Source organism: Sceloporus occidentalis, unplaced genomic scaffold (assembly GCF_023333645.1).
Source record: "Sceloporus occidentalis isolate IW3139 unplaced genomic scaffold, rSceOcc1.0.p SCAF_1, whole genome shotgun sequence".
Classification (NCBI taxonomy): Eukaryota; Metazoa; Chordata; class Lepidosauria; order Squamata; family Phrynosomatidae; genus Sceloporus; species Sceloporus occidentalis.
This window is the reverse complement of record NW_028316981.1, coordinates 163,855,880-163,882,112: the sequence shown is the minus strand read 5'-3', so window position 1 is coordinate 163,882,112 and position 26,233 is coordinate 163,855,880. Positions and strand designations below refer to the sequence as shown.

Here is a 26,233-nt window from a genome sequence, read left to right as displayed (position 1 = left end):
GACGTTTTGCCAGCATCTGTGGCTGGCATCTTCAGAGAATGTTTGTCTGGAAAGGACTTGGCTATATATATTGTGTGACCTGGAAAGGCAGGCGTGATTTGCATGTATATTGTTTGTCACAAAATATATATAGCCAAGTCCTTTCCAGGCAAACATTATCTGAAGATGCCAGCCACAGATGCTGGCAAAACGTCAGGAAGAAACTCTGCTAGAACATGGCCACATAGCCTGAAAAACCCACAAAAAACTATGGCTCCTTTTCTGTCTCGGCAAAAATATGCTACAACACTACTTGAGTTCATTAGCGAAGGCTTAAGACAGTCAAGAAGACAACTTTGTGATGCTAGAAACTGAATTATATACAGACACAATTTTCAAAAATGAAGTGTGACTTTGATTAGGAAATATCAGCTTATCCCATTTATGGTTTAGTCATACATGCTGCATGTGCATCAGTAGGCTATAGCTTAACAGACATACATACATTTGAAGAAAAAGGAACCCAAATACAAAAATAGACCCACTGTGTTCAGAGTGAGAATGCAAAATTTCTTCCCCTAAGCCTGAGAGTTTGGCAATGCAATCCTACATAAGGGATGCAAAATATGTTGCTCTGTGATCTATAAACTGAAAGTTTCAAGCTCTGAAGAAGGGTGGAATGTTTCAGAACTAAAGGCCCATCTTTTACAACATGAGCTAAAAGTGAGGCTCCAAGGGTGCTTGTCACAAATAGACAAGCTATTGCCAAGCCTGAGATGTACTAGGCTTTTGCAGCACATATGAATGCATGTTTGAGTTAGGGTTAAAAGGCCACGAAACATGGCTTTGACCATTGATATTGGTCTAGACTTTCTCCATAACCCCCCGAGGCAGGGTCTGTGGGGAATGCAGCTCCATTGATTGCCTCCGGCGGACTTCCCGATCCTCCCAGTCTTCTTCTGGTTCGTAGCCTTTGAAGATGGCCAGCCTCTCTGAGAGGGTCTTTGCATGGGGGAAGAGAGCATAGTTGTAGAGCAAGGAAGCCACCACTGCTCCAGCCATTGGACCCAGCCAGAAGATCTGAGGGAGGAAAATAGAAAGTGTGAGAGATTAGGGCCCTTTCACACCACACAGGTATAGCTCTTTGATTCCACTTTAACTGTCATGACAGATGCCTATGGAGTCCTTGGATTTGCAGTTTAGGGAAAGGCCTTTAGAATCCCCAGTCAGAAAGCTCCTCTGGCACCTTTCTGTTGTTGTTGTTGTTGTTGTTGTTGTTGTTGTTGTTGCTGTTGTTGTGTGCCTTCAAATCATTTCCTACTCATGGTGACCTTAAGGGTTTTCTTAGCAAGATTTGTTCACGGGTTTGCCACTGCCTTCCTCTGAGTCTGAGAGTATGATTTGCTCAAGGTCACCCAATGGGTTTCCATTGAGCAGGGATTTGAACTCTGGCCTCCCAGACTCTTAGTCCAATGCTCAAATCACTTCCCATGATTCCATAGGATGCAGCCATGGCAGTTAAAGTGGAAGCATAGCGCTATAATTGTGCAATGTGAAAGGGCCCCATACTGCTGACAAACCAGGATGGACATTCTTGAGATGGCTCATATTAAAACGCAACAGGTATATATGTGTGTGTGTGTGTCCATATATATATATATATATATATATATATATATATATCATATTTTTTGCTAACATAATAGGTAGATTTTTCAACTTCATAATTCTATCACATTTCAGTCATGATGAGGGACAGAGGTAAAACTTAGCAGCTAATATAGGGGTGGGAAGGAAGGTTATGAGTGCAATAGCCAAATTCAAGATTACTGACAGCTGTGTTATTATTATAAACCATGGAGGCTAATTAAATATCTCTCTTAAAATGACTGGAGGTTGACCCACAGTGCAAGAAATTGAGGAACTCATGGGTATCTGCCAAAGATATTCCACTCCCTCTATTCTTTTACCGTCTTGAATGCAACTGTTAAGTCATTTCTAAACATGCAAAACAGAAGAACAAAAAATAGTGATGTCTAGGGAGAAACTGCCCTGAAGCTGAATCAGACCAGAATCCAAAGAGTTCACACAGCTTTAATTGGAACTCAGATGGGTTTTTTAATTCACTGCCAAGTCACGGAGAGTAAACTATTTAAGCCTCTTCCTCTTGCAACCCAGCCCAGCTAGGCAGACAGTAATGGCGGCTGGTTCACCACTCCTGTTGGTGCCAGTTGCTACACCTCTCTTCCATTTGGCAGCTCTCACCTCTGTGTAATAACATACTGGTTATTCCACTAAACAGTAAAATACCAAACAGGTCTCTTGATTCGAGCAACAGTCAACAGTGTTGCATATTTGGAGGTGTTCATCTGTGCTGGTCTATGTTCACCCAGAGAAGTTCCCAACTGCTGTCTCTTGTTTTGTATATACTTTGGATTTGAAGGGTGTCTTTTCTTTAAAAATGTTTCTCTATGTTGCTAAAGTTGATATTTTTTTAACCACCCATTTCTCTGGACTATTACAAGCACAATCCTGCTCATCACTACCCAGGTGTAAGTCTTATTAAATATGGGGCCTCTGTCCAGGTAAGTGGGCATAGGGTTGTAGCCTGCAATTATCTCTCTCCAACTGGAAATGATGAAATCTTGGTTGGACTGCACAGGCATGAACACACCTTGTTGCACTACATATCTGCAGTATGAGGCCCACTGGTGATTCTTTCATCCCCCTCCTATTTATTTTGGTCAGCCCCAGAGGTGGGCACATGAACAAGTTTTATGAGGGAGAGGGAGGAATGACAAAAGCAGCACTCCTTTGATGTTCTCTGAACATCCAGGTTGACAGTGTGCTCAGTTTGGGTAGCTGTAGATCCCTTTCCAGAGAACAGCTCTTTTCCTCAAGGCATCCTCTCTTTGAAAGATTTTCCTGTGCTAATTTGGTTTAAGGATAAAGTAATATCAAAAAATGAGAGCATAGGCCCTGAAGATGTCCATTTCTTATTGTCACTTGGGCAACCAACTGAGGTGGCACCTAAGTCACCTGGTTGCAGCTTGCCTACTGTGGTGAGATGTACAATACATTGTGTTTTAACTGTGCATTTATACATTTTTTACAAATGTGATTCTCTTTTGTCTTCTTTATTGACGATGTGTAAATAACCACACTCTCCTCTATGTTCCAGAACAATATAGAGGTACTTTGGACATAGTGGCAGCTTCCTGGTACTCACTAGAAGGGCACCAAGGAAGGGGGCAAGGAAAAGACCTTGGCAATTGTGTCTGTTGATGCTGGGCCTGCAGAAAGTTCTCATGTGCTCTGTATCACATGCTTTCTCATATACTGCAGCTGATAAGAGTTCTGTTCAACTGTTTCTAAGCTGTTTAATTTCTTTACATTGTCACATGTCTTGAACTGTAGGCATTCATCATTTAACAAAGCCTCTGACAAAGAAGTTCCCTTTTACACCTGCCAATCCACCTTCCCTTGGTCTAGCTGAAAGGTTTTTTTCAAGCAACATCCACATTGGGAAGGTAGTAAAGTAGGGCTGGAGAAACACAGATTTTCTATGGCGGTTTGCATCAGTATGTCTGCAGTAAACAATGCAATAAAGCTTGAGCTGGGAAAGAATGGGATTCTACTCTAGCCAACCCTACAGTAGCTGCCCATAACAGAAAAGCCTACCTCATTGGCTACACCCAGTATGTTAAAAAATAATATAGATATTATGTTTGGCCACCAAAATAGAAATCATAATAAAAGTGGAAGTTGGCAAAATAAAAGATATCCTTAGATATAGAGATTATCTGTGAAGAAAGATAACACACGGAAGAAATGTTCAAGTGGTCTCTAAAAGGTTCATAAATCCTGCTTATTCAGGATTTACCTGACCATATGCACAATCTTTTGCATGTGCATATTGTTAGTTGTGAATAAAATGCTTGCAGGAACATGTTGAACTACTCTTCTGTTTTGTGGTGTAGTAACCTATCCCTGTTCTTTCCATGCTGTTTCTGCCTCTGGTACCCAGTTTTCTGTTAAAGATGCATGCCCAGGAATTCAGCTCTTTTTCAACAGAGATACACATGTATTCTGCTTTTAAACCAGTTCAGAACAGACTGTTATTGGATAAATGAACATGGAATACATGTGGGGGGAGAACTTTCAACAATGTGAAATACTGGGGGGGGGGGGGAGAGGAAAGGGGACAAAATGTTATCTTGTGTTACATTCTAATCATAAGAAATTTCACAAGGGTGGAGAATGTGCAACCAAGATATTGCTGAGTGACAACTCCCATCATTCTTTGCCATTATGTTTAGACTTTGAGAGAGTTAAAATCCAACAGCATATGGAAGGCTATAGTTTACTCACCCTTGTGTTAGAGGGTAAATTAGAGGAACAAACTATTTGCAATGTTACTTACCCAATGGTTTTCAAAATCACCCACAACAACAGCAGGACCAAAAGACCTGGCAGGGTTCATGGAGCAGCCAGTGTAGTAGATCTAAGGTAGGGAAAGAAGATACATTTATTATTATTATTATTATTCATTATATATTCTGGTGCATGCTTTCCAACATTTCACAGATGAAAACTGGGACACGTATGGTCAAGCAGCATGATAATATGATCAAGAAGGCAAAAGTAATAATGAAGAAGAAAAGACACGCTACGAGAGGCTGCAGGAGTTTACTTTTGCCTGCGATGGTTGGGAAGGGCATGATTCTGCCTCTTTATCTCCAACTCTCCCATTCCATATTAAATGAGTGTAATCTACTTCTGTACTTTGAACTCAGTTTGCATCAACTGAGCCAAAGATGAAGGGGTGGGGGTGGGGGAATGGCACTCCTTTGGTGCTGTGTCTACATGATGCAGTGCCAAAAAGCCACAACACTGGGGCTATGGCACCCTTTTGGAAAGGTGAGATTGGGGCTGTAGCATGTAGTTGCTCCATCCCCGATCCGGTGCGAGAAGGGGTGGTCTGTACAGTCCCTCAGTGAGGAAGCAAGAAAGAGGGAGAAGCCTCCAGCATCAGACAACAGCCAAAGTGTGCCTGTGCAGACCTAATGTTCCACCAGTTGACTTAATAGATTTCTGCCTCAGTGTTGTGTCAAAATTCTGTGTTAATCAGCTGGCAAATTTTAAAGGGGGAGAAAGACCATCAGAAATGATGCCAAAACAGTTCTTGCAAAAACATCAAGGTCTGTTCAGTTTTCTGAAAGCTGATGAATCTCCCATACCTGAATGGGTGAGTGGTTCCTGCCCTTAGTGTAAATAGCTGTTGTTCATATTGCAACTTCATTTGCCAGATAAGAAAAACACACATTCACAGTTTGGATTCCTGTTTTCATGAATGTTTTAATTTCAGCTACAGGTTTCAGCTGGCCCTAATGGCTAGAAGTTTCTAGGAGATACAGGTCCCAAAAGTAATTTCTCCAAGCTTGGCTCATAGCTTTCCCCCTAAATCCACTGAATGAGCTCCATTTTCAACTTAGTTTTGTGAACCCAAAGCCACAATTTTCCAATCCTTTTGTCTATTTGCATTTTTACAAAGGTTTGCTGCCATTTTAGAATTTTCCTCTTTTGCTTGACTGCCTCTCTCAGACTGTATCATGGGTTTTGAAAAATGAAGGTTGCATGAACAGCTGTCCCTGCATATCTAGAAAGTTTATCGCACACCATTTCCAGACCATTCTGGGCATGGGATGGGATCGGCACGGAACGGAACGGGTGAGAACGGGCGTAACCACACAGGAGAATGCCGCCAGGAGTCACAAAGCCTTTCCATATCCATGCTATGAATTATTTTGAAGAATAATTCAAAGACTTAGAGGACTATTTCTCCTGTGCAGTTACACCCGTTCTTGCCCATTTCTGTGCTGTTCCCATCCTGTGCCCAGAATGGTCTGGAAAGGGCATGTGATAAATTTATGTTTCACTAAACGTTTCAATGCACAGTGAAAGAACGAAGATAGTTTGGCACAAAAAGTTTGAAACAGTGGAAATATGAATATACTGTGGGCCTATGGAAGGTTTGTAATTTGAAATGAAATGAAATGAAATTTTATTTATATACCGCCGTTTCCATGATCACGGCGGTTTACAACAGGTAAAATACAATACAATACAATTTACAATACAATTACAAGCAGCATAAAAAGCATGTACTACAATACAACAATAAATCCATCCTATACAGTCAAATAATGAAGCAATCTAAAAATACATTGGATAGTATACAGCAGCGAGAAAAAACAGGACGTATCCCAATCAATCCCTAATGAGAAAAAAATAACTAAGCCCCTCTCTATCTCCCTCCCTCTAAAAAGACCCCAACAATAGGCACTCCGCCCTGATGGTATAAGCGGCGGACAGAGTCCCCTAGGCCACCCCTGCCCAGATGGAAAAGGGCAACGGCGGCGGCGTCCTGTTCGGGGGGAGCCAGCGGGCCGGCTTTTGTAGGGGCCGCTCCCACCGGCCCCGCCCCCTGGAGAAACGCCGCGGTGGCGGCGGCGGGCAAAGTCCTCTGAGCCGCCCTGCCCAGGTGGAAAAGGGCGACGGCGGCAGCATGGACACTGAAGGCCCTGTCTTCATTTGCAGAGGAAGATATGGTACCCTCCAAAATGTCACAGATGGCCTGCTGCGACCAATTTAACAACTTCTTCGCGGATAAAACCTCTCGGATAAGCGAAGGTCTTAACGCCGGCATTAAAGCAGAACCTAGGGTAGAGGCATCCAGAGCCTCCGTGGACTCTATTAAACTGGATCAGTTTGAGTTGGTAAGTACCGATGATGTGGACAAGATCCTTGGAAGTGTTCGGAAGACAACCTGTTCTCTCGATCCCTGCCCCTCATGGCTAGCGGCTCAGGGGGGACCAGCAGCAACTTTATTGTTACACCGGATTATTAACACATCTTTGAGGGAAGGGCAATTTCCAACTGATTTGAAATTGGCCATCGTAAAACCTTTGTTAAAAAAGCCCTCCCTCAACCCCCTGGTACATAGTAATTATCGGCCAGTCTCGCTGCTGCCATTTTTGGGGAAGGTGATCGAGAGGGCGGTTGCAATCCAGCTTCGATCGATCTTGGATGAAACGGATTATCTGGACCCATTTCAAACTGGCTTTCGGGCGGGTTACGGGGTTGAAACGGCCATGGTCGCCTTGGTCGATGATCTCCGTCTGGGCATCGACAGGGGAAGCATGTCCCTGTTAGTGCTCTTGGACATCTCAGCGGCTTTCGATACCATAGACCATGGTATCCTTCTGGAGCGCCTGGCAGAGGTGGGAATCGGGGGCACTGCGCTCCAGTGGTTCCGGTCCTACCTCTCTGGGAGGTTCCAGATGGTGCAGCTGGGAGACGAATGCTCCGATAAGACGGCCCTTACAACTGGGGTCCCTCAAGGAGCTATTCTATCTCCCATGCTTTTTAACATTTACATGAAACCGCTGGGAGAGATCATCCGGAGACATGGGGCGCGGGGTTATCAGTACGCTGATGACACCCAAATAATCTTCTCTATGTCTCCGACTGATGCAGTGACCGAGGATGGCGTCTCTCCTCTCGTGGCCTGTCTGAGGTCAGTAATGGGCTGGATGAGGGAAAACCGACTCAGTCTGAATCCAGAGAAAACGGAGGTACTTGTGATAGGTTCCCCTGGTCCAGGAATGGCGGTGGTTCCACCTGTCCTGAACGGGATCACGCTTCCTGTGAAGGACTCCGTGCGCAGTCTGGGGGTGCTTCTTGACTCGTCGCTCCACCTTACAGCTCAGGTGGATGCGACGGTCAGGAGCACCTGTTATCAGCTTCGGCTTATTCGCCAGCTGCGCCCATACCTGGCCCAGAGAGACCTTGAAATGGTAGTACATGCTCTGGTAACCTCTCGATTGGATTTCTGCAACGCGCTCTACATGGGGCAACCCTTGTACCAAACCCGGAAGCTACAGATGGTACAGAATATGGCAGCCAGACTGGTCACTGGTACTTCCAGGACCAGTCATATTACACCTGTACTTAAAGATCTACATTGTCTGCCTATCCGCTTCCAGGCACAATACAAGGTGTTGGTGATAACCTATAAAGCCCTACATGGCTTGGGCCCAGGATACCTGGAGGACCGCCTCTCCCCATACATTCCGCCCCGCACCCTCAGAACATCTGGGCAGCAACTTTTGAGGGTCCCAGGGGCTAGATTGGCCTCCACAACAAGGAGGTCATATACCATCGTTGCCCCGACCCTCTGGAATACGCTGCCCTTAGAGCTCCGCTCAGCCACCTCCCTGACCCAGTTCAGGAGGGAGCTAAAAACCTTCCTGTTCAGGTTGGCGTTCCCTGAAATAGATCCCAGCTAGTCTCCCCCTACCCTTCGACAGCGATGGCAGCTGGCTATTGGGGTTTTAAAGTCGATGATGTGTCTAATGTCTATTTTAATATTGTTATTGATATATGTATTAGTATTTTATTGCATTAGCTGTTGTACACCGCCCTGATCGCTGGAAGGGCGGTATATAAATAAAATTTTATTATTATTATTATTATATAGATGAAAACTGGGACAAGTGTGGCCAAACTGGGAAAAGGGAACATACAAGCTAGAAGAGGCTGAAGCAGTTTGGTTTTTCCTGAACCTACTAAGAAGGTTCTTCTCTCCTCTCCACCCTCTTCTCTCCTTTGTCTTCTGCTGAGTTAACTGTGTGTAAACTACTTTTGCATTTTGAATTCAGTTTACGCCAGTTGAAATGATCTGAGGACAAAGGGGGAAGCTAGAAAAAGAAAAGTGAAACTGGAACAGCTGAAAAGGTAGGATGACATAGGATCAGTCTGGACTGTCCTGGCCAAATCAGGACATTTGAAAGGTATGAGATATTTTTTGTCTCACATTTTCTTAAAATAGGGAATCCCAATAGGACAAATCCTGTCACATGTGGGAGCAGTGGGACAGAAAGCAGTGGGACTGTCACATGTGAGAGTAGTGGCACCACCCAGTTGGATGGAATGACATGGAGGTCAAGCCAGTAGACCTTGGTGACAGAGATGTTAGGCCTCTTGAGTGGTTAAGTAGGACAGAAAACTACAGTTGTGGTCAAAGTTTCAAGAGTGAGATTGGGGTACACATATGGGTGGTGGCTCCCCCTGTTTGATTCTTGAACAACTAAACACACATATTATCAGCCTGGCTGACTGGTTCTACATGGAAAGGAAGGCTATGGTGATAAATTGTGAAATGGGCCCATGTAATTGGTATGCTTAATAAAGTTTCAACTCCTCCTTTGCTTAAGAGAATTAACATTAGGGTCAGCTGATAACATTGCTCTTGTTTTTAAGGTAAAGGTACAGGTTTCCCCTTTGATGAGATTGTTAAGTCATGCCTGACTGTAGGGGGCAGTGCTCATCTCCATTACTAAGCAGAGGAAGTCAGCATTGTCAAAGATGACTCTGTGATCATGTGGCCAACTTGACTGCATGGAATGTTGTCACTTTCCCACCGAAGTGGTACCAATTTATCTACTTACATTTTTACATGCTTTCAAACTGCTAGGTTGGCGGAAGGTTGGACTAGTGAGAGAGTTCACTTTGTCACATGTCGCTTGGGTCTCAAACTGCTGACCTGGCGAACTTGTGATCATCAGAGTCAGCGTCTTAACTGCTCAGCTGCCACATACCGGTGGCTGTAGTCATTCATTACAAGGTATAAAAAGTAACCATAGCAGATCCCCTTGAAGACACTGCTCCTAAAACCTGTTTAATCTCGAAGAAGGAGCCTTTAAATCTTGCTGAGAATCCCCCCACCCCATGTTTCCTCTCACTACTGCAACCAACAGGAACTACTGAAAGAGTCTGCTTAGAAATGGTCTCTGGAAAAGAGCTTGGAAGGGTTTCATTTTTGGACTAGTACTCTCAGAATGTTCCAGGCACAGGTGAATTCTGGAATTGGTAGTCCCTAAAAAGAAGTTTCCCAACATCTATACAGGCTGAGTCCCCCTTATCCGAAATTCCAAAATCAGAAATATTCCAAAAACCAAAATGTTATTCACGTTTAGCTGAGATAGTGACACCTCTGCTTTCTGATGGTTCAATGTATACAAACTTTGTTTCATGCACAAGATTATTTAAAATATGGTCTATAATGAATTTTAGCCTGTGTGTAAAGCGTAATTATGAAATATGATGTGGCCAAAGTATGACAGCCTCAATTTAATAATCTTGGCTTCCAGGAGAGTTCAGGTTCATCTGTTCAAGCACCCATTTGTTGCCTTTTTGGCCATCCACAGTATCCTCAGCACTCTTCTCCAGCATTGCATCTCAAATGAGTTGATTTTCTTTGTATCTGCTTTCTTCACTATTCATCTCTCACATCTATACAAGGTCATGGGGAATACAATTCAACCTTTATTTGAAATCAACATTAGCACCCATTGACACACACTACTCATTTGCTCACACCAAAACATACAGTCCAGGTGACGTGAGACTGTCATCAGCTCTTGACTCTTTCCCCATAGACCTTGGGCCTCTGATGAGAGCCATGAGGAAGAGACGCATGTGACTGGGCTCCCCTTGACTGTGGTACCTCTCTTCAACCAGGAAATCCCTACCCTTAAGGCTCTTTACCTGTAGAATCAGTTTCCCTCTCAGAGGCAAAGCAAGACTGTTGAGAAGTGCTTTCTGCAGATTTGTCTCATTCTACTTCCTTAAAAGCAAAAAGAAGCACACTTCCATGGGCCTTTCCTGCAGAACTGGCACATCTACACATGTAAGTGAGTAACATTTAAAGGTCATGGACTATTCTTAGAAAGAACCTCATTGATGGCCCACCAAACTCTTGATCAAGTTCAAAAGCTTGCTGTTATTGCAGAAAATTATGGAACAGCCATAGTATGCCAGGCTAGGACTAGAGTAAATTGGATTAAAATCTCCACTTGCTCATCAAGATCAATTTGGGCCTATCATTATCTCTCAGACTCACCACCTCATGAGGCTGTTCTCAAGATAGAAATGGTAGATTGTGTGCACAATAGCTATACTGAGATTATTGAATAAATAAATAAACAAACACACACATTTTATTGGGTCTTTGTTTTTATGTTTTTGTAAAGTTTGATTCCAGGGTTGAAAGCATGCAAATTGAAATAATGTCTCCAGCTATTGTCAGACTATGCTAAAAATTGCACACTGTATACACCCATGGATTAAAAAGCATGACTAGAGCTTTAGAGTGATTCTAGAATATTTTTCAGGAAATAAATACCATGGAAATCCAGCATTATGAACACAGTGGAAATTGCATAAGAGTGCAGTCAGTGACTGACAGAGGGCTAGCATCCTGTTAGTGACTTAGGATAGCTCAAATCTAATGTATGCCATTATAGCTCACTTTTTTTTGCTTGTGGAGGTCAGAATTTTGTACTGGCCACACAACCCCCAACCCACTTTTTCTCTTCTGCAGCCTCCCCTACACAACCATTTCTCTGATAGTGGAGGGTGTCACAGAGGTGTCAGGCTCTTTTTCCTATAGCTGGATGCACAGCAAGGACTTGATCACCTGGGACTTTCAGAGGACTGCCAAGAAATTCTGTAAGAAGCCTGTCACTGTACCTAGGAAAGAGCTGGATTCTTTTCTGCTACACCCCCGGTTTCCAATAGCCTGGAAATGGCAGTTTGTGTGCCTGTGTGGCCATGAACAGTGAACTTTCACTTGTTGTGCTGCACCTCCCAGCATCCAATAGTACAAAGCACATACCCAAACATAACTAACAAGAATAACAGGATCTATGATCCTGTTAGGGGGACAGCCTGAAGCAGGTAAAAGTGGGCTTTGGTGGGGTTTGATATAAGATCTTGTTGGAAGCAAAGAGGCATCTACACTACTATAAAGTGATTAGTGAGAGAAGGGACTCTAGAGAGCATGTCTGTCCTTTTGTCTCACCTCTCTGTTTCTTTCTCTAATCCATATACTCAAGCCTTTTCACTTCCTTCCTGCAGAGCTCACTTCCCCCTTCTCTGAAAATTATTTAGTTTTTTGTTGCCATTTCTCTGGGAAGGGAGCATCCATGAGCTCCCATCTTAGGATAGATGTTAGCTGAAATCCACACATGAGAGCCAGTCTTAGGAGCTCTTCTACTGAAGTCTTCTTCTGTCTATCTCCTTTCCTATTCCAAGATGGATTCCCTAAAACAATAAATCTAAGTTTCACATTAAGAAAAGATACCTTATAAAAGCATCCTGTTTGTTTTCTCCTATTTTCAGCCACAAGCTCATACAGTTATTCTTCTGTATCCACAGAGTCTGCATCCACAGATTCAACCACCCAGGGCTTAAAAATATTCCCATGTAAAAAAATCCCAAAAGTAAGCATGGAATTTGCCATTTGATATTAGCAACACCATTTCACTATGTCATTGTATATAATAGGACTTGAACATCCATGGATTTTAGTATTCACAGGGGGTGGGGGCAGGGATCCTGGAACCAAACCACAGTGGATACTAAGGGCTCAGAGTATTGCACTGGCTATGCTGCACTCTCATTCATATAGATACCAATTAATCCACATATGCAACAAGAGTCCTGATCCAAGATGACAGTTGGGTGTTCCCTGCATCTCCAGCTTGTGTGAAGCAATACTGTTGATGTGAATACATACCCCAAGCAGGTGACCCAAGGCAACGGAGAAACCAATGGATAGAGCTGGTGACCCCACGTTATCGTTCCTGCGGTCATCGGTGGAGGCAAAAATGCACAAGACCAGCTGGAAGGTGAGGAAGAGCTCCATGGTGACTGCCTGCCCTGATGATGTGTTATTGTGCACCTGAAAGAAAGCAGAGGGAATTCAGTGTTTTATCAAAGACTCTTATCTTTGGTGGTGGTGGGAAATGGCTAAAATCCACATCAGTGTAATGAGTTTAACAAGCCATCTGCAAGGTCTCAAATATATTTGTGTGATCTTTATGTTCTCGAGGTAGTGAAACAAAGCAACATGGATTGTGAAAGTAAGAAAGTGACTGATGTTTAAGCCATGGAATTTGGGTTACAGGATGGGTACACAGCCATCATCCTCAAACATGTGAAAATGTGCAAAACATCCACACTCTACCCCCACAAATTCCCCAGAACCCTATTACCCCATATGCCTCCATTTCCTTCTGCAGTCCCTCTCAAAATGGCTTTGGGAATTGATGCAACACAACTTCTTGTTGCCATTTTGAGAGGGACTTCTGTATTTGAGAGAAAGAAACACACGGAGTGGTAGGGGCACTGGTTCCCTACATTTTGCCCCTCCCTGGCAGTTGCCCATCCCTGGCCTAAGAAAACACAGCCCCTGCAAGCTTAGTGGGAAGAACAAACAACAGTGAATCATTTTTTTCAAATTTAATAGCCAATAGTTTGCTCAAAATTGTCCCACCTTTAAAACAAAAACAAAAGGATTCATTGGTCAAGGTAAACAAAGCAGAAGGAAACATGAGAATTTTTATACTGAAAATTTCCAGAAGTTTCTTTCATTAGAAATGTTGACATTTTGAAAACTAAACATTTTAAAATTGCAAAGATTTTTTCTTTGAAATATCTTAAGCATGTGAAATTTTAAAATGACAAAAAAGACAAAAAATAATAAAAGAAAAGATATTTCAAGAATTTTTAAAAAACACATGTCATTGCAGGCTTAAATCTTGCTGATTCATTTGAATAGTCGTAATTTGTTTGCATTGGGGCTACCTGGGTCATTTTTAATGTTTGCACTACTGTTCATACAGCATATATTGTAAAATGTAACATAGAAATTCACCAAAGAAAGAAGAAGAATGGGTAATGAAAAGAAAAAGCAAAGCAATGCCATGTGCAGTTTCAGGTCCTTGTTTCAGGCTATAAAATGGGTGTTAGTAAAATATATTACACTTCACAGAGTGCTTGCAAGAAGGAAGGCCCTAGAACAGTAGTCCCCAAACCTTTTGGGCTACCGCCCCCTTTATCCTAGCACCCCCTTGGACATATTTTTTTTACACTAGGTCTACTGTTCTACTGCAAATTCAAAACAAGCAATCTTTGTTGCTGTTCCCTTTGCACCCAGTTATTTTGAGAGCAGCAATCGAGCAGCTGACTGAGCAGTGACTAAGAAGCTTCTTGCTTGTGCCAGTCTTGCCACAAAGGCCAGCACAGGCAAGAGGCTGCTCAGTCACTGCTCCCTTTGCACCCTGGGAGCAACAACAGAGAAACCTCTCACCTGTGCCAGCAACTGACCAAGCAGCAACTGAGAAACCTCTCACCTGTGCCAGCCTTGTAGCAAAGGCCAGTGTGGACAAGAGGCCTCTTGGTTGCAGCTCAGGCAGTTGCTCAGTTGCTGCTCCCAGGGTGACCAGGTGCAAGGGAGAAGCTTCTCCCCAGAGAGGAGGGACCCTCAGTCCTTCACTGTGACAGAGAAAGGCACAGCCGGTGCGTATGTAGGGGTTTTACAGAGGCCACATGCTCTGGACTGGAGACTGGTGTGGACTGGGAAAGGGAGAGATTTAAGTACAGGAGCCACTCCAAGACAAAGGACAAGCACAGATACCCCTTCCCCAGAGACATGACAAAGCTTCAAGTATCCATTATCCCACAAAAAAATATTGTTTCTTCTGCTACCTGTTCTCTCAGCCTGTCTGGTGAAAGAAAGCAGGAGCAGCAGTAGCAACCTGCTTGCCACATCCCAGCAAAGCTCACGAAGCAGGATCCCAAATCTGAAAGCTCATTTCTTGCCACGACTTCTACCCTGCCACCATGTGCTCTAATTTTTTCCCCAATCTGTCCCAAAATGGTGCCATTCTTAGCCACAGAGGTGATGCTCTGTGTCCAAGCCTCACAAGAGTTTCCCAACTGCCACTTAGTGAAAGTCACCAGTAAGGGAGTGAGCTCACATGGGCAAGCAAAGAGCGTGAGACAGCACCACACAAAAATGATCAGTGAGGCTGTGTGGTGGTTTTTTGAGGACCCTGAAAAGAAGTTTCAGGCAATCCTCATTCACACTATGGTCCTAAAGGCCACTGATTCCCCTTATCTTTCTTGCACACCAGTACTTTGACTGAAGGCCCCCTGCTGCCTCTCTTTTCCCCTCACCACCCCCCTACTCTCCCACTTTTCCTTCACTGCCCCCTTGGAACCTTCTACCACCCCCAGGGTGTGTGTACCATCCACTATGGAAATCACTGCTCTAGAAGAAAATATTTTGCCCAATATGGGACTTCATTGAAAGATGAGATTTAAACCTGAATTGTGTTGAATGTTGTCCAGTTTCAGCTTTGGAGATAAACTAGTACTGGAAGCAAAAAGACTCCCTCCTGTCCCAGCAAATAAAGCTTAGACTGCATAATATCCATTTTGCTTTAACAACTCTATTTAATGTCATACATTTTTTCTTTCCAAGTGCTTTATGTGCACTCCCTGCCCACTATCACCTGGTGCTTAATTTTCCTGGACTAGTCACATGGATGCTATGTTTATATGGCACCTTTGTGCCAATAAAAATCTTCAGTCAGTAAAGGGAAAATTTACACTTCACTACTATAGCCCTGAGATCTGGCAGTTTGAGACGGGCACAGGGCTTATCTGCATGGCCTAAAAGAAACATTCCCACCTAATTCCCGCACTGACGTGTTCAGATGATGCACAGGGCCAAAACTGGTGCATCACAGGCCCAATCTGTACTTCAGGGTGATTGTCTGGAGTAAAAAGAGTCCCCTTTTACTCCAGATCAGGATGAAGACTCCAGAGAATTCTCTGGGTGTACATACTGCATACTGTGGTGTGGGGTCAGTGGGGGAGCATTGGTGGGTGGGTGAGCCACAACTTCTTCCTGCCGTAACCTCTTCCAACTCACCACGATACTTTCAATTTTGCGCTTGTGCAGTTTCTCCAGCACCATTCTTTTGCAGATGTGTGAATTGATTGGAAAAGTGCACATTATCACAACAATACCATCAGCACAGCACATTGACACAAATTGATTACACAACTGCACATATGCACAACAATGTGTGCAGATAGCCCTGCCAGTGTTGGCTCATAGTGGGTGCTGGATATACAGAATGTTCAGGCTCCCCACTGATCCAAATGCCCCAATGGTAAGCTGTTTTTTCTATCAGTACAGACGCAACCAAAGAAGGCAATTGATAGGCATTGTAAGTGGGTTGCAACAAACAAACAATCAAACATTTTTGAAGGAATAATTGAAAAAGAAGAGAGATTTTCAGTATTACTGAAAATATCCATAGAATAGTGTGCCTGGTTTTGGTTCAGTAATCTTGTTAAGTTTAACCAAAACAAAATACAATATAATAATATCAGAAGAATTGGATGCCCTGGACTTGGATGAACTTTTACCTCCTCTTTGGCACTGAGATGCTGTAGTTATATGACTATATCTGTGGGGTGGGGGGGGTGGGGGTGGGGAGTTGAATGAGCATGGAGATAACATCTCAATTCTTTGCCTCTTTTGCAACTTCAGCTGCCATTTGATTCACTTGGGATGGCTCGGTGCCACTGGGTAAATATCCTACTCCTCATGCCACTAGTGGCATTCAAGTGATCACGAGGATTTAAATCTGTGACGCATTTATGCTTCCGGACGCAATAAAAATATGCTTAAATATTGAAATTTTGAATACTTGAATGGTCAGATTTTTGATATAGTCATGCCTGGCTTGCAAGTAGACAGGTCTGAAAAAGTTGTGATCTGCCAAGCTGAACACAACTCACTGGTCATGATTTACCAGCTGCTAAGGAACCTCCTGTTTTTATGCTTTCCCAAGCAAGAGTGGTGGGAATGACAGATTTATTGCTCCCTTTGTGAACTACTGCTTGTGGTGGCTGATTGACTGTGTTTGTCTAAGAGGTCAGAAGTGCTACCTTTCAGGGCTAGAACTACCAGAATCTCCCAGTCAGAAATTCTGAATAGAGGATTCTGAAGGTTCTCACCTTCAAAAGTAACTTTTATGAGCTCTGGTTGATCTTGAAGGGGTGTCACCAGTTGTGGAAGCCTGATATAAGTCCACTCCACATGTTTACTATAGGAATTGCCCTATGACACATGGCTGGGAACAAATCTTCAATACCAAGGTCATCCAAAATCTGCACCAAGGTCATCCAAAATATTGAGCCCTTGGATTTTGCTACCTGAAAACATTTTCCACATTGGTTACATAACTTGTGATTGTGCCTGTCATGGACAAAGCTTGGAAAAATTCCCTTTGGACTAAAACCCCTTCAGCCAACATAATGTGGCTCATATATATGTTCAGATGATGAAAGGATATCGAACTGTGAATTCAGACATTTAGGGCAGGATGGGGAAGGTGGGAACAGAATTTGGAAATGTGACAATAAGAAAAGACACAAAGAAACAACCTGGTAGTAAAGGTTGAGTATCCCTTATCCAAAATGCTTGGGACCAGAAGGGTTTTGGATTTTAGTTTAGTTTTATTTTGCTTGGATTTTGGCATACTTATATTTGCATATATCACATAATGAAATATCTTGGAAATGGGGCCCAAGTCTAAACCCCAAATCCATTTAAGTTTCATATGCAATTTATACACATGATCTGAAGGTAATTTTATACATTAATTTTGTGCATGAAGCAAAGTGTCACTATCTCAGCCATTCATGAAAAAAGTTTCCGTTTTGGACCATTTTGGATTTCATCATTCCAGATAAGAGAGAACCAACCTGTATCGAGCAAATGATAGGTAGTTCTCTATTTTCCATGCCAATTGTTCCATACCTGAAGTCTGAAAAGTATTGAGAGGTGAAAGAGGAAGGGGAGGAGGTGGCCAGATTGACTCCCTAGGAAGTCCAAACCAGCCCTTCTGATACAACCTGCAACAGGATGCAGGAAAATAAATAAAATAAAATAAAATAAAATAAAATGTTTTCTTCTCAAGGAGCACCCCCCCCCCCCGTGGTCCCCCCACTTGCTTTGAGAAGTGTGAACAGAACCTGATATCTGAAAAAACTGTGGCTTGGGATTTGGGAACAGTAGTCCAACAAGTGAGAGCCAGAATATTGTAGTGGTTTGAGTGTTGAACTAGGACACTGGGAAACCAGGATCTAAATCGCCATTCCAGTATGGAAACCCATTGGGTGACTTTGAGCAAATCATACCTTCTCGGCCTCTGAGGAAGGAAAGGATAAACTGCCTTGGAACAAATTCTGCCCAAGAAAACCCTGTGATAGGTTTCCTTTAGGGTCATCATAAGTCAGAAATGGCTTGAAGGCACACAACAAGAAGTTCAACAAGTAGCTTCATCATATTCTAGACAAAAAATAGACAGAATATGTAAGGGCTATGTTATGAGTTATGACTATTTCCCTGACTCATGCTAATAAATTGTAATATACTTTTCACATTATTCACCTACCCTCTAAGGAATATTCAACCAGCTGTGGATGGTGGCCCACCAGAGGCTCTTGGGATGGGACAAAAACAGGGAGAGGTTTGCCAGCACTTGAAAGACCACAATACTTGGCTAGTGAGTTGTGTTCAGCTTGGTGGGTTGCGTGTTATGCAGGCTGGAGTCATGTACCCATGGCTGCTGGCAAGCCAAGCATGACTGTATGAAGTCTCTGACCATTTGGATATTCACAGTTTCCGAATTCAAGTATGTTTTTATTTTGTCCAGCAGAGCGAGTGCGTCAACAGATAAAAATCTTTGTTATTGCTACAACACTAGTAGAATTGCTAATGGTTCTGTTATCCAATGACCTATAGCCATTCTGCACCATCTTACACAAGATTAAGGCAAATTAAAATGCAATTAGAAGTTGCAAAAGTTTGCAAAGTTGTGAGTCACTTCCACTCTTTTAGAACACCCATCAAGACATTTGACTGGATCTGCACATATAGCATCCCTGAAGTCAAACTGTATATAATTATAAAAATTAATACCAAAATCTATTTTCTCTCTGAGTGCAGTAAAATCAGTACATTAACAGTTAGGAAAGTGAAGTCCCACTAGTGGGGACTTTTGGACCAAGCGTGAGGTAACATGTCACCCCAAAATGACAGAGGAGGCACTCCCCACTCCCCACTTAATCCTCAACCTTCCTGTGATTCACACCATCCTTTTACAAGTCAACATTGATTTAAAAGGGATGGTCTAGTAACTCATGCTATTTTGAATTACTTTTTTTAAATAAAGAAAATCTAAAAACCCATATAAAAATAGGAAAATGGCTAAAAATACCCCAAGTCACCTCCCCAAACAATGCTTTGATCAAAGTTGGAAAAGCGGGATAAAAATAAACTTTTTATTATTATTATTATTATTATTATTATTATTTGGAAGTGGTTAATAAATGATGCTTGCTACATCAAAAAGTTAGTCATGTTTCCACTGTTGCCTTGTTTAAAGTAATGGTGCCATGCCTCTAAATTCTCTTCCTCCTTTGCTCTTCCTTGCCACTTGCCAAGCCAAGTTCCTTTCCACCTGCTTACTTGGACACCTGTGGCAACTTCCATGTCCATAAAGCAGTGAATTTGGTCTGGGTTTTATTTTTAACATTAAGGATCTACACAAGGTGCTGGACTTATTGTGGGCATGGGTGAGATTCAGATTTGGATATCTTCTTCAGCCATTCAGTCTAAAACCTAGAATGTACACATGCCCCACTGACTGGGCCCAAGGACATCATACAGGGAGTGCAAGGTGTGCAGACTGTACCAGGTGACACCCTAAGGATGTGTGTGACACCACTGTTTCCCAAACATTTGCCTTTGGGCAGAAATGGGCTGTGGAGTTCACCTGCATCCCTTTAAAACACCAAAGAGATGGTGTGAGTGTGATAAGGCTCAGTAGGAGGAGAAAGGAGGGGCCCAAGGGAGGTGACACCATGAGCTGCTGCACTGGGTGACACCAGTCCTAGTGATGCTATGTGTCTGGGCCCACCAGCTGCTGCTCTCTCTGCTCCACTGGCAGCTGCACAATTATGCAGAGATACCAGTGAAGAAAATGTGTTTCTCCCCTTCATCACCCAGCAACTGGCATGGTGCCATATGGTTTACCAGTTGCAAGTAATCTTAGGCAACCTAGTGACCCCAAGGGCTTCTGACGAGATCAGTAGTTTTGGACAAATCTGCATTCTCCAGTTCTACAAGTGGATAACACCATGCCAGTTCATCAGAGAACATGAGCAACCTTCCTACATTCTTCCTTTCTTTCCAATTGCCCCATTTCTGAAGCAACACAAAACTGGGCACCATTATAATCTGAATTGCATAAGAAATTAACCTCATATTTCTCATATTGTTGTTGAGGCAATTATCATAAGCCCTCAAGTTTGTATTTCTGAGTCAGGAATATTTGGGTAATGCAACAGATTTTCATGCTGCTTTTAGTTAATTAAAAAGGATTCAAAGGGTGTTGTATATTGTATAGGTTGGGCCCTGTGTGCCAGAGATTGGACTGGAACAGATATCTTCATATCCCCCTCCCCAATGCTTATAAGGCACTGTCTGCACAGGCCAAACCCCAGTTCTGGTGTGGGCAATCTGGATGATGTCTGGCATATTTCACAATAGAAGCAGGGTATAACAGCCTTAAAATGCATTTTTAAAACTTATCTTTTTCTTTGGATCTTCTGGGAAGATCTGGAGCCCTCTGTTCCTGGCGCGTCTACTTGCATGGGCATCCTGTTAGGCCACCCGATGCATCTGCCACTAGTCATTATTTCTGAGGTCAGAATGAGGTGCCCAGCCATGTGATCATCACTTGGTGCCTCGTTCTGACCTCAGAAGTGAGCAACCTGCAACAGAAGTGAATGCACCTGGATAGCCCCTAAAGTATCCAGGTCCATGCAGACAGCGCCTAAATCAAAGCACTGAAGTTCCTCCCTTCCCCCAGAATGAATGAACTTTTGTTCTCTGTTGGTCTTCCATCCATATTTATACTTATGCCTGTTCTGGATTTGGACAGTAAGAGCTTGCAAAGCCAATGCCATGGTAGTGGGAAGAGATTAGACAGTTGAATATGCTGTCTGAATTCAAAACAGCATTGAAGACCAATTTTTAAACTGTGAATTTATTGTAAATAATTAATTGTAAATTTGGATTGTTTTAATATGTGCCAAATGCTCTCTTCATTGCAGCATCCTAAGCTCCTGTCAATAGTGGCTCCTCTATCTGCTTCACTTGACATTTTTCAGCTGAGCATCACTGACCATCCCTAGAATTATTATGCACTGTCACTCACATAAATCAGCCAAACAGCTACAGGGACAGTGACGCTCAGCAGAGACATGCTGGACAAAGTGTCTTCAGTGGCTGTCACCCTCATTAACTGGAACATATCTGGGCCACAATGTATGCCATAGAATATGATCCTTTGAGGTTGACAGTGTGGGACTTGCCCAAGGACACCCAGTGGCAGAGCAGGGATTCAAACCTCCAGAATCATAGTCCAATGCTCAAACCACTATTCCATGTTGTCTCCCTCGCCTCCCCTCCCCCAATTCACAAAACTAAAAATAGAATATTAGGTTGAGGAAATGGGGAGGAGCAGGATTGGACCATGTCTGGCAGGCCCTGTGGCATCTTATTTCTCCCATGTCTGACTTCCTTCACAGCCATTACAACTGTTGTCTTTATCCCTCCTGCTGTTTCCACTGCTGCCAGTTTATTTGTGCCACTGATAGGATTCCAGCCATGTTTGCTAGCATTTGGGCTATCTTGCCATGTCATGATGCTAGGCTTTAACGCTGCTGAAACTGGTAAATGAACATTCATGATGCCAAGAGAAGGATAGTTGTTAGAAGGCTTAGTAGCACCTTTCAAAGATCGTATTATAGGGCTGAAAAAGCAGCAATTGTGCAAAAAGATGTCTTGTGCCAGCACAGATGCCTAGCAGCCTGGATTTGGCAGGAGAGTTGAAACATAGCATGGAAACAGGTTTATTTTTAATCCCAAACTAAGCCTGGCTCATTTACTTAAAATGAGGTTGCTGTTGTGATTGTGGGAGAACAAAACCCACAAAGGTCAAAAAAGTTCCAGAGAAGGATTAAGCCTCCAGTTCTAGGAACATGGAAACTAGTTGGTGTCATCATTGACACAGTCATCATCATCCTTACTATGGCTGGCATGGCCTGAAAGAGACTGAAGTGTCTATTGTAAGATCTCTCCCCCCCTCCTTTTTGTGGCTAGGCTTTAGTGTCTTCCACACCTTCAAGGCAACCAGGAAGATATGCAATCGATGCAGATTTCCCCAGCACAGATATAGAATAATGGAGAAAACTGCACGGGTGGAATTTCTATGGGTCTTTTCACACTATGGAATTATAGCACTATGATTCCACCTTAACTGACAATACTCCAGCCATTGGAATCCTGGGATTTGTGTGAGTGTGTGTGTGTGTGTGTGTGTGGGGGGGCTTTAGAATCCTCAGCCTCAGAACTCCTCTGGTGCCTTTGACCAAACGACAAGTCCTAGAGTCCATAGGATGCAGCCATGGCAGTTCCAAAGGAACAGAAGTACTTCGACAATGTGGTGTGAAAGGACTCTTTCTGTTTTCCTACTGTTCAAGATACTCACGATGAGGTTGCTGGTGGCTTCCATGTCAGTAGGGTGCTTAAGCAGGTTGGCGTTTTAGTTTAAACCTTAAAGGAGTGATCCAAAATGCTGAACCCATTTTGGGCACAGTGTTCATCACCTTGGACAGTTCATACTTAAACCCAAAGTGGATTCAACTCCTTGCTGACATGGCCACTAGCCACCAGTGGATCTAGTACTCGACCACAGAGAGCAGTACTGCAAATGAACAGGGAATGAAAGCTTTCCTGTCATCCCAGGAAAAGAGGGCATAGCTTACTGGAAACACAGAGAATAAGGTAGACTGGGATCTACTGATAGGTGATTGACAGGAGATTGTTAAGGATTTTCATCATCTAGTGGTCTGACAGCAGTGGAGACAAACCCCTCCCCTGTTACCTCCTAAATTAAGCTGGAAAAAGAAAAAATGGGCTAGGAATTAGGAGTGGATCTCTGTGAAAGGAGCTGTCTGCAAAAACTACAGAGGTAGGTGCTCCCACAGTACTTTGTGTTCCACTTCCTCAGCCAGTTTTCCACCTAGTTCCAATGCAAAACAAAGCAGACCTCACAAGGCTAAAGTATGCTCTGCTTCCTCCAGGTTTAGTGGTAGTGTCCATGATTGCATGTAAAAGGTTACAGGTTTCTTCCCTGCTGTCTCCAATTAAATGTTTCTCAGGTGGAGAGCAGGGCTGGAAAAGAGAAGACTTCTGCCTGAGAACTTTGGGGAGCAAGTGAGAGGCCATATTAATTTGTCATTTCTAGGTTCAGTATGTGAATATCTTTTGCAGAGACTAAAACTGGGAGTAGATTCATCAACCCTACTGGCATAGATTCCATAAGCCATCACCTCCTACAATCTAGATGGAACATTGACTTGACCCACTCCAAACTCCAGAGTCCAGACATGCAGTGTGGTCTCCAGATCATTGTTCTTCTATCTAAGAAATTTGGAAGCAACTTGCATCTCTATCACAGTTTCCTCATCTATACAATAAGAATCACAGCAACCTTACACAACATCCCAGCTCATTTAATTAATAGCATCAAGGAGCCCTAACCCCTGGAAGCTATATTACCAAGAACCAGAGCATTACTATATCCAGCATCCTGTGGCTTTCATTTTCACATCTCAAGTCAAAACAAGAGCAATAAGTCTTTAAGGTGCCTGAAGAGCTGCTGATTTCACTAGTTGTGTGCAAAACAGCTGTCTTGCCAAGTGTTCTGAGAATTAAATCGTGCAATATCCTTTATTGTCACAATGGATTCTGGGGCACACCTCTCAGCTAAGGTGTCATAGCTACAAAGTTCTCTCCCCTTGTTCTTGCCAAGGTGGAGGTGTGCCCTTAATTTCCACTTACAGTTCCCAACATAATAAGATGGATTTGTGTCATTTCATTCAGGGCCACACTTCTGAGTTGAATTCCTGAAATGTTTGTCAATAAGGAACTATTGTGGTATGATGATGTGAATATTGGATTATGTAGAATCAAAATCTTCATTTATTTGATTCTTGAAAAAAAGCAGCAAGTAATTTTAGCCATTTTCTCCAAACTGCAAGACTACTTCACAAGTTGGGATTTATTGTGCACAATTCACACTTTTACACTACTGTCAGTAGTGCAAGAAACACCATTTCTTTGCACAGAAAATAATATTTTTGTGCAGAAGTATTATTTTCTGTACAAAAATGCTGTAGTTTAGAAGATATACTATGTGAAATCCACATATGGGTTTTTGAGGGGGGGATTTCATGGGACAGCAAAAAGTATTTTCTGTTCAGGAAACAACATAATTTATGAACAGAAAGTGCTGTTTCCTCTGCAGGAAAAAACAAACAAAACAAAAACCCACCATATGCAAATTTTGCACAGAATAAGTCCTGAATTGAAAAGATTCTCATTAGCCCAAGATGCTGTTTGACCATATTTAGGATATTTTAAAATATTATTTCAATCCTTACAGCTCTAGGAGTGGGGAGATGCCATCCATCCATCAATCCATCCATGAAATCCATGGGGTAATCTTTGGCTGGTCACGGACTATTGTTGTCCTAACATATCTCACAGGGTGCTTATGAAGATAAAATGGGCAGGGGAAGAATAATGAATGCTGTTCCCAAGCTCCCGTGGAAGAAAATGAAAAAATGAAAATAGGTAATGGGAAAACTAGGATCCTTGCCTTCTTTTAAAATTGAGTTAAGTTAATTTTTTGACCTAGTAGAGGGTATTTGGAACATCTTTGTACCAATGCATCCTCCCACCATTCCTACATCCCTCCCACTTTAATGGATAGTTTCCTTACCCTGTTGATTGCCAAGCTCCCCCGGATATGGGGTGGTGTGAGCTGATGCAGGAGGGCAGCCCCTGTCACCGCTCCCAGGATCTGTGCCACCACATAGAAGACAGCCCTCAAGAAGGACACCTGAGAGCCCACCAGGCATGCCACAGTCACAGCAGGGTTAATATGGGCACCACTGATGTGGCCCACAGCCTGAACCAATGTTGCGATTGCCAAGCCAAATGCTAGTGAGATCTGAAGGACGTTTGGTGGGGAAGCAGGCCAGTTCATAGCAGAGCCCAGGCCAAAAAAGATGAAGATCAGTGTGGCTATGAATTCAGCAAGGACAGCACGGGTGAAGGCCACAGAGCGGAGTTCCCACATCATGGGTGATGGATGTGCAGGAGAGTGGAGGCTGATCCCTCCTCAATTCAATTCTCTTGCTTGGTGATATTGCTAATAGATCCTGAAAGGGTGCTGTAGTTCAGTCTTTCTCTGTCTCTCTGTATGTGTATGTGTATGTGTATGTATATATATATATATATATATATATATATATATATATATATGCGCATGTAGAACAGCTAGAGATCTTTAGGTGGAGGTGGGGTTTGGAAACCTAATGCTTTTTTCTTCCCTGTTCCAGCTGAGAAATTTTCAGAGCCTGCCTTCTTCTCTGATAACCTAGGAGATTAACATTTGCCTTTCCAGTACTTGGTTACTGTATGTACGTAGTGGTCCTGAATGAGTCAAACGTGCAAACACTGGACCACAAGTTGAGCTGCAGTTCCTACCACCACCATTGCCATACAGTCTATCTAGCAGTTTTCTTCACCTCTGTTCTTCTTTGTTTTAGGCTTGTGCCTTTAACAGCTGTTTGCATTTATTTCTTTGTTTTATGCTTAGTTTTGAGTAGCTGCAGGGACCCACATGCCTCAGCAAAGGTGAGATGCCCAGATATCTACCCTGGCTGGTACCACACCACCAATCAGGCCCTTGCTGACTAGCTTACCTCTTTCCATCTATCTGTTTCTGATAGGAACATAATGGATGTTTCACTGCTTTCATCATCTGGCAGCTACCATTTGAGATTTTCCACAGTGCAGTGCCACATAGCATTGGTGGCAGCAGGAGCTAGAATGACTAAGGAGGATTATAAGGATCTTTTCCAGGAGCCCCTTAAACCTGGTGGCAAGTCTGCTCTACTTCACATAAAATAGGGAGTTAATAGGTCTTCAGCACCCTTCCCCATCCCAATCATGCACTCCATCATGAGTCTTGCCTGCTATGATTAATTTTAGTTTTAGCAGTATAGTTTTGCCAGTTGACCACTAGGTATAAGCAAGTTAGAAAGAAAGGGTGAATGTGTTTAGTTAATCATTAACAAGGTAAGAAACCCCACCTAAATCAATTACATTTACATAGGAAGA

At 43.0% G+C, this 26,233-nt stretch overlaps 1 protein-coding gene across 1 annotated transcript; it reads right to left on the bottom strand.

The window, feature by feature from the left end:
• Positions 1-843: 843 nt before the first annotated feature.
• LOC149322625 (aquaporin-2-like) lies at positions 844-25,190 on the bottom strand. The gene is made up of 4 exons (XM_089508788.1): positions 24,828-25,190; positions 12,623-12,787; positions 4,403-4,483; positions 844-1,059 (listed from the first exon to the last, which is right to left on the bottom strand). The coding sequence occupies exons 1-4, from the start codon at positions 25,188-25,190 to the stop codon at positions 844-846; spliced, it is 825 nt and encodes a 274-aa protein (XP_089364914.1).
• Between the last annotated feature and the right edge of the window lie 1,043 nt (positions 25,191-26,233).